Source organism: Leptinotarsa decemlineata, unplaced genomic scaffold (genome assembly GCF_025532065.1).
Source record: "Leptinotarsa decemlineata unplaced genomic scaffold, Ldec_3_MD MMD2_tig00026328_RagTag_RagTag, whole genome shotgun sequence".
Taxonomy (NCBI): Eukaryota; Metazoa; Arthropoda; class Insecta; order Coleoptera; family Chrysomelidae; genus Leptinotarsa; species Leptinotarsa decemlineata.
In genome coordinates, this window is record NW_027412688.1 from 816,363 (window position 1) to 831,616 (window position 15,254).

Consider the following 15,254-nt stretch of genomic DNA (forward strand, 5'->3'; position numbering starts at 1 on the left):
GACTGACACTCTAGAAGCCAATATTGAGGCATTTATACGTGAAATACCGGTCGATATGTTAGAGAGAGTGTGCCAAAATTGGAACTTGCGCATGCGCCATCTGAAGCGGAGCCGCGGAAAACATTTGAATGAAATCATCTTCAAACATTAAATTATATTGATCGTTCTATCGACTCCAATAAAGATTTCATCAATTTTTTAAAAAGTTTTGTGTTGTTTTGAAAATCAAATCCTTGATCTCTTAAAAAATCACCCGTTATATGTATTTTTTCAATAGATGATTTTATTCTTGTAGTTCCAAACAAGGATTTCTGTATTCGTCACTTGCCGTTAATGTACTATAGTATGTAAAATGGTTAAATGAAGTACAACTCTACTCTACTCTACTCAGTTTTCCCTAAAACATTGATTTCTAAAGGATATAAATTGAAAATTTTCAGGACTCTTTTCTAATTGAGATAAATGATAGCGATATGAACGAATTGACTGTAATAGCTCTTGAACTGTACTCTAGATTTCCATCATATTTCGTTTTTTTCCATTATAATATACCATCATTATAAAACTTCAGAGTTCTCAGGTCACAGAAGAGCCACGATGTGGAATCTCTGGAGAAAGACGACACTGTCGGTGTCGTGCCTGTCAACAACGTCCGACACAAGATAGTAGTGATGGGTTCCGCTAAAGTCGGAAAATCTTCCATAATATCGCAGTTCCTCTACGGATCCTTCTCCGCCAAGTACAAGCGCACAATAGAAGAGATGCATCATGGAGATTTCAATGTTTCTGGGGTAAGTGATCGTGAATTCGGTCTTGTCGTGATTACAAAGTATCAGTGGCGTACCCAATCTGGGTAATAATCAGTCGTTTTCAGAAAGCGACTTCAGTCCGGCAGATCGGTCTTCTGAAAATGCTTCAAGTAAACTAGTAATATTTTCGTATTGCCGCATAGTACATAGGCTGAAAAGTCTAGGGCTTAACACATACAGTGTGACCAATTTTCAATGGAAACACCTCTCTAAAATTTGAAGTTGTAAATCGATTTTGATAAATTTTTTTTAAACGTCAAGTACTGAAAGGTCTACCTTGGAACAGAATTTGAAATGTTTATTAAAGTTTCAGGGCATACTACAATATTTACTACGGGATTTTTTATTAGCGATTTTTTATTGAAAAAATCACTACGCCACTGGATTCAGAGTGCCTCTAAACAGGTGTTACCAAAAGTTCATGGAAAAATATTCATTATTAACAAAGTTATGACAACTCAAAAATTCGAAAACTCACACAGCTAACAGTCACAATATATCATTTTTTTAGGATGTCAACAATAAAGTGCCGTCAGATAAAAAAAAACAAATAGCATAAATATTTTTAATGAAAATAACGGAATTACATTCACCCAATTCAACTAACAATGAAGCAAAAAATTTTAATAAACGTAACTAATAACTAATTATTGAAATGTTTCGTTTCAGTGCAACAATTAATTCTAACTCATATTTTATTAGCCTCTACTAATCCACCACGTATTTCGATGCATGTGTCGTAGCGCTTACGAATGTTTCTGATTACGTTCCTTAGTTCTTGAGGGCTAATATCTGCACATACCTGTCGAATTCTTGCACAAAGTTCATTTCTATCTCTTGAGCGGTTTTTGTGAACCTTTTGTGTAAGAAGTCCACAGAGAAACAAGTCCAAAACTGTGAGGTCTGGAGATCTGGGTGGCCACTCTATAAACGGACTACCACGGCCTATTCATCGGTTTGGAAAATGTTCGTTAAGCCATTGCCTCACAGTTCTGGCATAATGAACTGAACACCCATCTAGCTGGATGATTAAATTTGATCGTTCATTGATTGGCAGCTCGTGAATAGCATCCCAAAACTCTGTGTTTAAAAATTCTAGAAACCTCTGCGCATTAATGTTTTCCTCAAAAAAGAAAGGACCAATAATTCGTTCGTTCAATATCCCACACTAGACGTTGATTTTTTGGGAATACCGGCTTTTACAGTTTATTTTCCAGTTAGGATTATCCGCCGCCCAATAGCGACAATTCTGTGATGACACTACTTCATTTGTAGTGAAAGTGGCTTCGTCGGTATATAAAATATTTTTTAAGGAAATTTCTATTGTTTAAATAATCCCCTTAGGCCCATAAACAGTATTCCAGGCGTCTTGCTTCGTCGCCTTCTTGAACTGTGTGCAAAAATTTTGGCTTGAAAGGTTTAATATTCTTCGCCTTGAGACATCTCCGAATAGTTTCTCGTGGAATATTCAAATCTAAAGTGGCATTCCTTATTCTGGCATTAGGATTATTTCCGAAATAATCTAAAATGATTTGATCATTTCTGTCATTCCTGTTTGTACAGGATTACTTTTTAACATCATTTTTGATACTGCACCAGTTTCATTGAATATTTTTTTATTTTATTTACCGTACCGCAGCTAATACGAGGACGATCTGGATGTCTCTCATTAAATATTGTACAAACCTCTCTAGCACTTCTAACGTCATCTCCCGAAAGGCGTACAATTTCAATTTTCTCTCTTACGCTCAATCTTGCAGCCATGACACAAAATAATTCGAAGAACTGTAAGGTGAATATTGTTGACAATAGTACACTTGAATCTTTCACAAGTGTCAAACTGTAATATCATTTCCATGGCAACTAAGATTTAAATTGAAACATTAGGTCTTAGTTTTAGTTAATTTGCGTGAAAACTTGAATGTAATTCCGTTATTTTCATTAAAAATATTTACGCTATTTGTTTTTTTTTTCATCTGGCGGCACTTCATTGTTGAAATCATAAAAAAAATATTCTAATGGCTATATCTGTTGATATAGGGTGTTTTTTGTAACTGTTATCTGTGATTTTTCGAATTTTTGAGTTGTCATAACTTTGTTAATAATGAATATTTTTTCATGAAATTTTGGTCACACCTGTTTAGAGGCACTCTGAATCCAGTGGCGTAGTGATTTTTTCAATAAAAAAATCGGTTTACAACTTCAAATTTTAGGGGGGTGTTTCCATTTAAATTGGGTCACACTGTAGATGGCGCTAGTTGAAATTTTATGATATTCTACTCATAAGTTTGTGAGTGAGTGCTAAGAGTGACACTACTTTCGTTATTTTCAAAAAATCTCGCGTTTTAATGTTACACTGTTTCTTGATGGGAAAAAATACCGTTCAAGAGAAGCAATAGCTGACTTCAAACATTGTCGTAGAGACACCGGCGATGTAGATCGCAGTGGACGTCCAAATGAGGCAGTAACGCCAGAAAACATAAAAAGAATCCACAAAATCGGTTTGAATAATCGAGAAGGGAAGTTGCGTGAGTTAGCTGACGTAAAGATATCAAAAAATTGGGAGCGATTCTCTGTTTAGTTTTGCCCTGCTGCAATTTATTTCTTTTAAAATTTTCCACAAATTCTTTCTGCCTATTATTGAAGACATACTCTGATCTCCTTTCAAGGCTACCATTATCTTATCGAGGGTCGGTAATCATTGATTTTTTTGTGGTTTTCATCAGTAGACACAATTTTTTTTCCTAAAGATGGTTTTGCTGATTTCATAGCTTCAATTTTTTCTAACTCTTGAATTTATATATCAATGATTTGAACCTCCCGTCATTTGCAAACACATTTCCGCTAGATTATCAACGGTACCTATACAAAGGTTTTTGGTGGATGAGAGAGTCATACACACTATTATAATTTACTAATGCAAGTGCTTTATCATCAATGCATATTTACAGGTATTAATCTTGACGTCATCTTCTTCTCCAGCGATAATTGAAAATATCTGATATATGCCTGATTTGATTAGGCTGAGATTTATTTCATCAAATCATGCGACAGCATTAAATGATTTAAAATAAATAACCCAGGATTAAAAATCACGGGTCTGAGAAAGAAAACGCGTTTTTTTGTTCAAAATTTGCCTTACCAGTGTAAGTTTTATTATGTACATTAGATATAGATACAATTAAATTCTGTTACAAATGTATTATATGCATTAATTACATTATTACTATTATTTATGAACATAAATATGGAAAGTACAAGTAGAACAACTGCTGATATTAATACCTTGCGATGTTGAAGAGTCTCGTTATATATTTGAACTACCTGAGTTGACCATTTCATGGGCGCATTAACATTTAAATCTTGAAGTAAAGAAGACGATGATGTAACGCTGGAGCTAGCTGCTGAAATTATTCTTTCAGCAATAACCTTTTCATAAGAAATAGAATTATCGATGTAACCCTCAGCTACTGTTGTAGACTTCCATCCTCCGTGCCTCTTAATATCCGTTATATTTGCTCCTGATTCTGCTAGCAAAGAAGCAAAAGACCTTCTGAAACAGTGACCTGTATATTCTTTTGGTTCCTCATTATTGTTCTTCGTTATGCTAGACATTAAACACCAGCAAGAACTTCAAATGTGACTTTAAATAAAACGTGTGTTGGTACTGTTTGTTGGTAAGTGGTGATTCGGCGTCACCTGACACGGCCACTTCACGGCTAATGCGATAACATGAAAATAGTTGACTGACAAGAGATGTCAAAATGCATTTTCATAGAAATATTAAATTTGTCTGTTTTATTCTGAAAATAGGACAGTTATACAAAAAACTTCGTATGATATTTGTGTTAAAAGTAAGTTTTATTTTGTTCGTGAAATTGCTCAACGCTACGCTCGTTTCACAAACTTTTTCACTCACAAAATAAAACCTTACTTCTAACACTCATCATAAATAGCTATTTCAATCCATAATTTTGAAAGTGACAAAAGTAGTGTCACTCTCAGCACAATAACTCACAAACTTATGATTAGAATATCATGAAATTTCAACAGATTCCTTCTGAAGGTTAGTAATAATGGAAAAGCGCCATCTATTTTTTTGGCCTGGGACTTTTTAACCCATGTAGTACTTCATTTTAACTTTCCAACCGACTCAATCATATACGCCTATGAAACAGCCATTTGAAAATGATTCGTTTCTCCGCTGCTTAAGGAAATGAACTATAGTCGCGATAAAAATAATATACGAAAATATAAACCTTATGGACTTCGAGTTGATTATAAACTAAACAAGTGGCACTATTCCAGGTCCATTTAACTCTGGATATTTTGGACACATCCGGATCGTACGAATTTCCAGCCATGCGAGCCTTATCGATATCATCGGCAGACGCTTTTATTCTAGTTTATGACGTCACCGACTCCAACACCTTCGAGGAAGCCAGATCGCTTCGAGACCAAATCCACGAAACCAAATGTTCGACATACGTTCCAATCGTGGTTGTCGGAAACAAGACGGATTTGACAGGGGATAGGGAGGTAGGTTGTATTTTTTGGAAAATCGTTATAATTTAGGACATGAAGTTCGTATTTTATGTCAAACTGAAGGTCCTAACTGACTCTACGTTAGAAAAATTGGAACTTCCATTAACTTAAATAGATTGTTTTGAAGTATGCCCTAAAAAAAGTAAGACCGGCCGCCGCTGGTCTTCGTTTGTCTACTGTGTCTTGGCCAAGGTAGCGCTCAACTCTACTTGTGATTCGCGTCGCTTCGAGAATATTCCTATCGGCTCCAAAGTCTTCCATCGGGATATATAAGCACTACCAACAGGCAGAGGACGAGTTTAGTTGAAAGTGCGGTACAAAGTTAGCTAATGAGGCGATAGTCATTCGACTATTACTCTAAAGTTCAGCCAAGCACTACAGGAAAATCCTTGAAGCGCTCTCAGAGCGGTGCCTGTGCGAAAGTAGCGATTCGAATTTGAATCGCTAGACATCAACTACAATTGGAAAAACGTTCTCATAAAGTTTATTGCACATGAACGCAAATGAAGTTCGGGGTGTACTGAGTTGAACCTCAAAACGATGAGTAGGCACAGTCCGTCGCGTATTTCTGATATGTACCGCTCTTGGTGGAATCAAATGTGCCAAGTCACAAAGAAAAATACCACAGATGTCATTTTCTCCTTTCTAGAAAATGCATACTCTGGCATAAATGCAGTGTTTTGTGATTTCGCGAAAGCTTTCGATTCCGTTAATCATAAGACACTACTGCGGAAGCTCAGCCATTATGGGATAAGAGGAACAAATTTGAACTGGTTTGGTTCATATTTGACAGAATGTCGATAGGTGGTGAAAACATCAAGTGGATAGTCTGATCTCAGTGACTTAAAACATGAAGTACCTCAGGGGTCTGTTTTAGGACCAATGTTTTTTTTTAATATACACAAATGACCTAATAACCATCAATATCGCAGGACAATTTACTGTATTTGCCGACAATACCACTATTATATGGAGTAATAAAGAAATTAATCAGCTATCAAATACGATAAAAATAGATATTCAACAAATTCAAGCCTGGTGTAACGCGAACTCCTTGTGCTTCAACCTAAACAAAATGAAAGTACTTACTTTCAAATATATACTAGACGATTTAGATTTAGATAACCACTACATAGAAAACAAACACCACACTAAATTCCTAGGAATTCACATAGACAATAAATTAAATTTTAAAGAACATATGATGTACTGTTTGGAACCTTTGGTGTAGTAATGAATATTACTGGAGTTTTTTCCCAACACACTACGGATTGTAGTGTGGGAATATTTGGTGGTGCCTTTTCCAGAAAATCGACTGTGGAGTGGGACGCAAATTGTTCAGCTAGTAGATTTGCTTTTTCTATGGCAGTCGTTGCAATTGAACCATCCGCTTGTGTTAGTAGTGTAATTGTGGACTGTGTAAGGTTCTGATCAACAGCTTCAGCCACCGACCAGAAGGATCTAGACCCGTTGGTATTGGCAAACAGTTTCTCCCTAATTCTCTGATTGTGGAGTTCTTTGCTTTCATTTATCCTAAGTTTGCAGCTGTTGCGAGCATTTACAAACCTCGTTCTGTTCTCTGTACTGGGATTTTCGCGCCACTGCCGGTAAGCGAGATTTTTGGAGGCGTCAGCTTGCTCGCAATTTCTGTTGAATCAAGGTTTGCCGTTAGAAGGTCGTTTCATTGAAAAAGGAATATATGCATCCATGGATGATAGAATAACTTCCGTGATTTCAGAAGCACAAGTTGTTGGAACTTCAGAGCTGAAACAAACTTCTAGCCAGGGGAAATTTCGGGAATGGTCTTGAAGATCCTCGCATTCAGCTGATGTATAATACCAAACTTTGCGCGGCTCAGATTGTTCCCCAAAATATATCGGAAATTCATTAACACTGAAATAAGTTCGTGATCAGAAGATCCCAATGGAGACCTAACGGTGATCATGTAAATTTCTGGATTGGTTGTTAGGTATAGATCTAGAAGACTAGGACAGGAATCCGGGTTGGCTCATTTATGAGTAATCTGAGTGAGTCCGCAGCTGATTGCAAAAGCCTCAGCTTCGCGACCTTCGTCGTTGATATTTGAAAATTTGAGTCATTTGATATTGTGGACATTGAAGTCACCGAATATGGAAATTTCCGTACTGGGATGATTGATTTGCAGCAAGTCAAAGGTGTTTGATACAATAGTGTACATTTGGCACGTCAATTAAATACAATAGAATCATGTAGGAAAATAAATGATGAAAAGACAGATTGAAAACTGAATCGTCACATTTTTATTTTCAATTTGACAGGTCATTTATTTCTACTTATAAACTGATCTATACTATAAAAAGCATTCAGCATCAAATATTTCTTATTTCATTTTTAAATGAAAATAACTTCATTTCTTTGATAGGCAAAGGAACACAGTTAAATAAAATAATACAATTATAGTATAGAGAGTACAGAGAGAGTATAGAGAGTACATGTGCCTTTCCGCAGAGGTATTGAAAGAAAGTATATTAATTTTCGCGTACACAAGACATTTATAGATGTAAATACTAGGTACATTAAAAAAAATTTTACATATAAAATTTTTTTTACAGCTATCTAAGCGATTTATATTGAAAAATAGTCTCAGTTATCTTTTCTGAGCAACAAAGACGCGCTGTAAATGACTCGATCGTCCCCAGGTTAATATATTCAATGAAAAATGTGAATTAGCTAAAGTATAGTACACACTTGAAAGACACAGTTTGGCAATTATGTCTTTAAACTGTAAAATGGCAAAATAAGCTTTATTAAGCAGCTTGCAGAGGTGGTCAATGTGTGGTTCCCATGTTAACTTGCTGTTTATCTCTTTGACATCACGCGTATACTCCGTCAAGCGTTACCTGAGTTTTGTGGTAAAGTTCCTCCTCAGTAACACCCGACACAGTAACAGTGGTATCGTCATAATACAAAGTGGTGGCACCATATTGAATACGATTTGGTAAATCATTAACATAAATTTAAAATAACAGTGGGCCTAAAATAGAGCCTTGTGGCTCTAACCGAGAGTTACGCCATGCATGTCCGATTGAAATTCATTACGTTTTACAATTAGTTTCCTATTTTCCATGTATGAGTTGGTATAACTTAGGAGACATATTCTTATACCGATATTATACAGTGTGTAACATCAAAAACTTAACAGAGCTGTTTTTGAATATAAAAAGTAAGATTTTTAAAAAAAGTTCGGACACGTCGATTTCTAATTAAAGGGGTACACCTTTCAGACTAATCAGATTTTTTGTAGTACGCACCCCCTCGGAGGGGGGCGTCCGACGACCCTTATTTAGATAGGGAAAGTAGGTCGAGTGGCACCTTGTTTTAAAGGTCTTTCAAATATCTTTACAACTCTGGTAAAAGAACATTTTTGTAACGATTAGTTTTCGAGATAATTTGAAGTTGAAATTGCCATGTTAATAATACATTAGACAGACCACTCGGTAACTTGTATGCCTAAATAAAAAAAATTCGAGCAGTTCTTCTTATCAGTTTTTTGTTGAATGAAATCCCTTTTTTAAAATCAATACCCATTCCTTTTCTTCCAGTTTTCATTAGTACATCGTTCGATTGTTTTGTTTAAACGGGTCGTGTATTTGTTTGAAGGTGATTGTATTGTGTATTGTTATTTGTTTAAAAATGCCTTACACTACTGCTGAAAGGGTTTCAGTTATTGCTTTAATTTTTGGCAACGACCAAAATGTTAACAGAACATCAATTTTATTTAACGAGCAAAACCCTGGTAAACACCTAAGCAGAAATCACGTTCTGGATTTGGTCACAAAATTCAGGAAGACAGGTTCGGTTTTGAATAAGAAAAGAAATGTTCAGAGAAGGGTAGTGAATGACAATAATGCAAGTGGAGTGATTGGTCAAGTCATCGCCAATCCCAGGTTAAGTACCAGAGGTTTATCAGCAATGGCCGGAATAAGCCATATGAGCGCATGGAGTATCCTTAAAAACCACAAATTCCATCCTTACAAAATTAAACTTGTTCATGAACTCAATGAGGATGATTTTGACCGAAGACAGGAGTTTTGTGAGGACATGAGTGAGAGATTAATGCAAAATCCCGAGCTGCTTTATAACATCTGTTTTTCGGACGAAAGCTCATTTTATTTAAATGGTTGCGTGAACCGTCACAATTGCCGTTATTTGTCGGATGAAAACCCAAGACAATACGCAGAAATACATACCAACATCCCCAAAAGTTGAATGTCTGGGCCGGAATATTAGGCATATTAGGCATATCATAGGTCCATTTTTCATTGATGGAAATTTAACCGGTGATTCTCATTTACAACTTGAAGAGGCAATACAACCTCGTATAGTTGAAATAATTGAACAGGATCCAAGATGTAAGGATGAATTCATCCATTTTCAACAATACGGTGCACCACCCCATTATGCCCAGCAGCTTCGAAATTTTTTGAATAATCATTTTGAAGGACAATGGATTGGCAGAAGGGGTCCAATTGAATAGCCAGCACGATCACCTTATTTAACACCACTGGACTACTTTTCGTGGGGATATTTAAATTCTAAAGTTTATGCTACACAGCCAGCCAATTTGGATGAATTACGTCGTAGAATTATTGATGAATGCCGAGCCGAGCCGAATGTGAGTTACCCTTATTAGGTGTTACTTTTTTGTGTGCTTTAAAAACAATTATTGGGATTTATTAACCCTAAAACAGTTTTTTAAACTTTTCTGTGTCATCAGTATTCAAGGAAATCAGCAGGTTGTATTCGTTGTGTAGGTAAGTTTTTTGTATGATGCACTTTTTTATCAGAAGCATAAAATATCCACGTCAAAAGGCAACCTTCATAATGAGGTGCCACTAAATTTACCTAAAATATAAGGGAGGTAACCAACCCCATCCTCCGAAAAAATGTCCTCGTAATAAACAAATAATTCTTACTTTTTTACGAAATCAAATGGACACGTATTAGCAGGTTGTCATAAAAAGCAAAAATTTATTTTTTTTATGAAAGTTCTGAGCGTAAATTGTACCTTAAAAACAATTTGATGTAGGTATTTTAAAAAGAGTTGAACTCAATAAAAATACCTTTAAATCTTCAAATTATCTCGAAAACTAATCGTTACAACATTTTTCTTTCAACAGAGATGTAAAGGTATTCGAAAGACCTTCAAAACAAGGTGTCACTCGACCTACTTTCTCTATCTAAATAAGGGTCGTCGGACACACCCCTCCGAAGGGGTGCGTACTACAAAAAATCTGATTAGTCTGGAAGGTGTCCCCCTTCAATTAGAAATCAACGTGTCCGAGCTTTTTTTAAACATCTCACTTTTTATATTCAAAAACGGCTCTGTTAAGTTTTCGTTGTTACACAGTATATTGTGTATCGTTTGGTGGTCAATATTATTTTGAACCACTTTACATCAAAGTTTTGGGGTTCCAGCATTTTCTCTAGTTGATAGGAGAGATGGCTTCTGATAAAAAGAGCTATTCCAAAGTTACGTTTGAATCGGGAGTGGAAATCATAGCCGGGATATAGAAAATTTACGGTGTCTGTTGAAGCACTTACTTTGGTTTTTGTGAGTGCAAGAATAAGAGGACTATTTGTATTGGCAGTGTGGTCAATTATTGTCAAACTCACGGGAAAGACTTCACAGGATAAAAGTAGAGTAATTATAGAAGTAGAAGGACTGAAATGGAAATATGAAATACCAGTGCCATAAAACATGCTGTTGATGTCATCAACACCTCAAAAACAGAAAACTCATCTAACTTGTGTTTATGTATAAGAATAAAAGTATGTAGATAGTCGTATGAACAACCTACGTAGCTTTACTTTTCGTCCAATTTTCCACCCACGTGAATTCCACGTTCAAAGGTGATGTTTGTTGTTGCTATTCTCAAGCACCCTCCTTCTTCCACTTCCACAGAAATAGATCTCGCACATGGAAGCAATTAATTTGATGGCTTAATTTTCACAAAGTGTTTCATCAGTCTCAGCCCTCTGGGAACAATTATTAGTTTGAATTTAATTACCCACGGAATCGTTAGGATTTGATTATTGTGAAGGAAATTAAAATCAATTAGAGTATTTCGAAAACCACAGTTTGTTACTTTGGAACGTTCCATTTTCTTGATGGAAGGAAGTAGGCCAAAGTTTAATGGAAAATTTCAGAAACAAACTTTTGAAATACGGGTAGCAGCTATAGTCCGTTCATAATTTGTTGATAGCTCACTGCAAGTTTGACCCTCATTAGAGAACTGAAATACAGAGAGGACAGCTAATATGATATAATAACAAAAACCAAACTAAAACTGGCAGTTTAAGATGTTTTCGACTAACCCACCTTGTATCTGAAGAAATACAATACAGCTATAAAACTTTTAATCCGATTATGTAGGTATTTTGAGTGGAAATGAGTGACCAGTGTCGTAGAGTATATGATTAAAACATTAGTTACTTTAAATAAATAAATATATTAATATTCTTAAACTGTAGGTACTGTAAACTGTATCTTTATTTTATTCAAAAATAATAAGTTACTTGCAATTTGTAAAAGATACATTTATTTAATTAATACCGATTTTTAAATGATATAAACTACGATTACTTACAAAACTATTCAAATTCAAAATAAACAGGATCATCTTCGGAATCCGAGTCGTCTTGCAGGTTAATAATTAGCAGTTGTGTCTCTACAGTCGCATCAATTATATTGTCAAGATCCCACATTTTTTGTTCTTCTTCTATTGCATGTCTTACTGCATCTCGCCAATTTTGTTCTGAAATATGTTGTAAAGACTCATATAACAATTCACGTACAGCTTGTATTTTATATGACGTATTTTTTCTAGCCACATAGCTTTTCATTTGTGCCCAAATGAGTTCAATTGGATTTAATTCGCAGTGGTAGGGTGGAAGTCTAAGGACTGTGATGTTTCGTCTTTCCGCCATTTTGTCAACTACGTATTTCTTGAACTTAGATTTGTGTTGCCGGGCAATTTTTAAAAGTTCTGCTTTAACCATTCCATCTTCGTAAGGCAGGGACTTATTCCGCAGCCAGTCAATGATATCCTGTTTCTTCCACGCAGTCGTTGGAAGTCTTTCAACTAGTCGTGAATGATAAGGTGCATTATCTAATACTATAATTGAGTTTGGTGGTATATGTTCAATCATCTGCTCAAAATACTCTTCGAAAACATCAGCTGTCATCTCCTCGTGATAGTCTTTTGTGCTTTTGGATTCAAATTCCAACAAACCATGCTTAGCAAATCCTTTTTCACTGCCAATGTGAGAAACTATTAATCTACTGCCTTTACCAGAGGGTGGGGAAATACCAGTATACCAACCTTCCATAAAGGCTTGCCTGGAGCTTGATATATTTTTATCTGTCCAAATTTTTGTGAGAGTATGACCTGCGTTTACCCACGTTTCGTCCTGATAGTAAATTGGCCTTCCTTCAGCCCGAAATTTTCGTATAGATCTTAGATACTTTCTTTTCCAACATATTATCTCTTCCCGATCAATCAAAAGTGATTTTCGGTCTGATTTCTCCCACCGGAAATTTAATTCTTTTAAAACTTGCCACGATTTGGTTCGTCCGACATGAGGCAAATCCGGGTCGTCTCTAACTTCTTGTAAAATTTTGTTCAAGTTGGGTATTTCTTTTCTGTAAAAAAATTCGTGAATCTTCCTTCGAATACCATTTTTGGCAAATTCATCAATTTCAATAGGTTTTCTCCCCCTCTTTAAGTATTCGTTTGAATTTGGGTTAGCTATACCTTTTTTTTTTTCTTTCTGATAGGAACCTATATATTATTGACTCCCCTACGCCCGTCATGTTGGCACAACTCTTGATTATGTTCTGAACAGTGTTTGTGGGATTCTGAGAAACCAGAGCATTGTGAACGTTCAAAACAATAGTCTTCTCTCTTGGTGAATAGACAGACTTACTGACTGTACGCAACAGTACCGGTGTAAAACTTGATGATGTTGATGACGAAGCCATCGCAAGCAATCAAACAAAACAAGCAGGAACGAAAGGTACGTATAAGTTTGTAGGAATATGAAAAAAAGTTACTCACGCACTGCACAAAATTCGCAAAATAAATATTAGAGACGTTAATTACTGCCGTAGACGCCGAAACACCAACGAGCCGAAAATTAAATGCGATTAAAAAATGTACTAAACCAAAAATTATTTTCGTTCGTAACAACTTCACCCTTTCAAGGCAAGTTTCGAATATAAACTGAAGCTTTATATTTAATGAATAAACACCTCAGGAACCTCCGCCTATGATTTTACGAGTTTTACGACCGTTTTATGACTTGGGCCCTCATTTTGTGCAATCGACAAATTATGAACGGACTATAGAGACTACTACTAAACTTATATACTCAGTATATATTTCATGTGCGGTTCATCATATGACATCATTTGAAAACTTTGCAATTGTTTTTTGTTCAGTTGGAACTTTTCAAACCTACAGTTCTCAAAATTGATACAGTGATATATAATCATGAATTTCAAATTGTCACTTGTCAATTGTTACTTTTCAAATCTGTCAATCAACATTTTTTAAATATGTCAATTGTCAATTCACATATTTATCAGTTGAAATCATAGTCATCTTCATTTTCATCAGGTTGGAAATTTTTTCCATTACCCTTTCAACTGAGATTCGTCCTGACTGGAGTATTTGATGAACAAACTATTCATTTCAACAGATGTCGTGGGGCCTTCACTCAACCGAGCGACGGGGCCTTCTAAATCGAGTGGGGTCCTCTATAGTGTAATCTACAGCTTCCCTAACTAATGGGTTATCATGAGTTTCCGCTGACTCGAAAACTCTCTGGTTCCTCGACTGAATGGACTGCCGTATACTTAACAGCTTCAAATCTCTGCGGGTGGCTTCATTCCGCACGAACCATGGAGCATTCACCAGCATCCTGAGAAGTTTGTTTTGCAACCCTTCCAAAATGGAGAGGTTTGACGGGGCGGTTTGTCCCCAACCACCTGAAGCATACTTGATGACATACTTGAACATCGTGTTGTATAATAAAATCTTATTTTTAAGATTGAGTTTTGAATTTCTATTGACCAGAGGGTAGAGTTTAACTATCCTCATCTGCCTTTTGCTCTTGATATAATCAATGTGATTTGCCCAGGTGAGTCGGCGGTCTACCCAAAGACCTAGGTACTTGACTCGCGTTTGTCATTCGCCTGCCTGAAATAGTGACCCTTGTGTCTGAAGAAACTTTACGTCTCCCCAAGTCTATCGCCTGAGTTTTCTCTGGATTCACTCGAATCTTCCAGTTAAGGTACCAGTGTTCGAGGTCGTCCAATGCGCGTTGCATGTAGACGACCGCCAACGCCCGACCCATGGAAGAAGCGAGGAGAGCCGTATCATCGGCGTAAAGGGAAACCTTCACGTGATCGAACTTCGGAAGGTCGCTCGGAAGTAGTGGAGACAGCACAGTTCCCTGAGGTACTCCAGCTTCGATTTCCCTGACGGGAGACAGGGTCCCTTCAACTCGGACCTGAAAGGTCAGAAAGGACCTAATCCACCGGACCAGGCTCCGAGGCAGGTCAAAATCGAGCATTTTGTGTAGCAGGCCTTCGTGCCAGACTCGGTCGAAGGCTTTGGAAATATCCAGGAGGACGAGATGGACTGTCTTTCTGTTGTTCAGCTCTGAGATGGAATTTTCAACCAGTTTCAGGGCCTGCAGCTCGGTGGAATGTGCCCTCCTGGAGCCGAATTGTTCGCCAGGCAGAACATTTCGGTCTTCAGCTTCTTCTGTTAGCCTTTGCAGCACAACACGTTCAGCCAACTTAGCCGTTGAGCAAAGCAGACTAATCGGATGATGATTCTGGGGAAACAGCGG

General features: G+C 36.6%; 1 protein-coding gene across 3 annotated transcripts in view; it reads left to right on the forward strand.

The window, feature by feature from the left end:
- The window catches only part of LOC111514514 (ras-related protein Rap-2b), a 135,605-nt gene that overhangs the window by 111,862 nt on the left and 8,489 nt on the right, over nt 1–15,254 (forward strand). For 2 of the 3 annotated variants that reach the window (XM_023170753.2, XM_074182095.1), the window contains exons 3-4: nt 572–791; nt 5,118–5,348. In XM_023170753.2, the coding sequence (XP_023026521.1) occupies nt 572–791; nt 5,118–5,348 (451 nt within the window). The remainder of the gene's footprint in view (nt 1–571; nt 792–5,117; nt 5,349–15,254) is intronic. The other variant, XM_023170754.2, reaches the window with a different exon arrangement.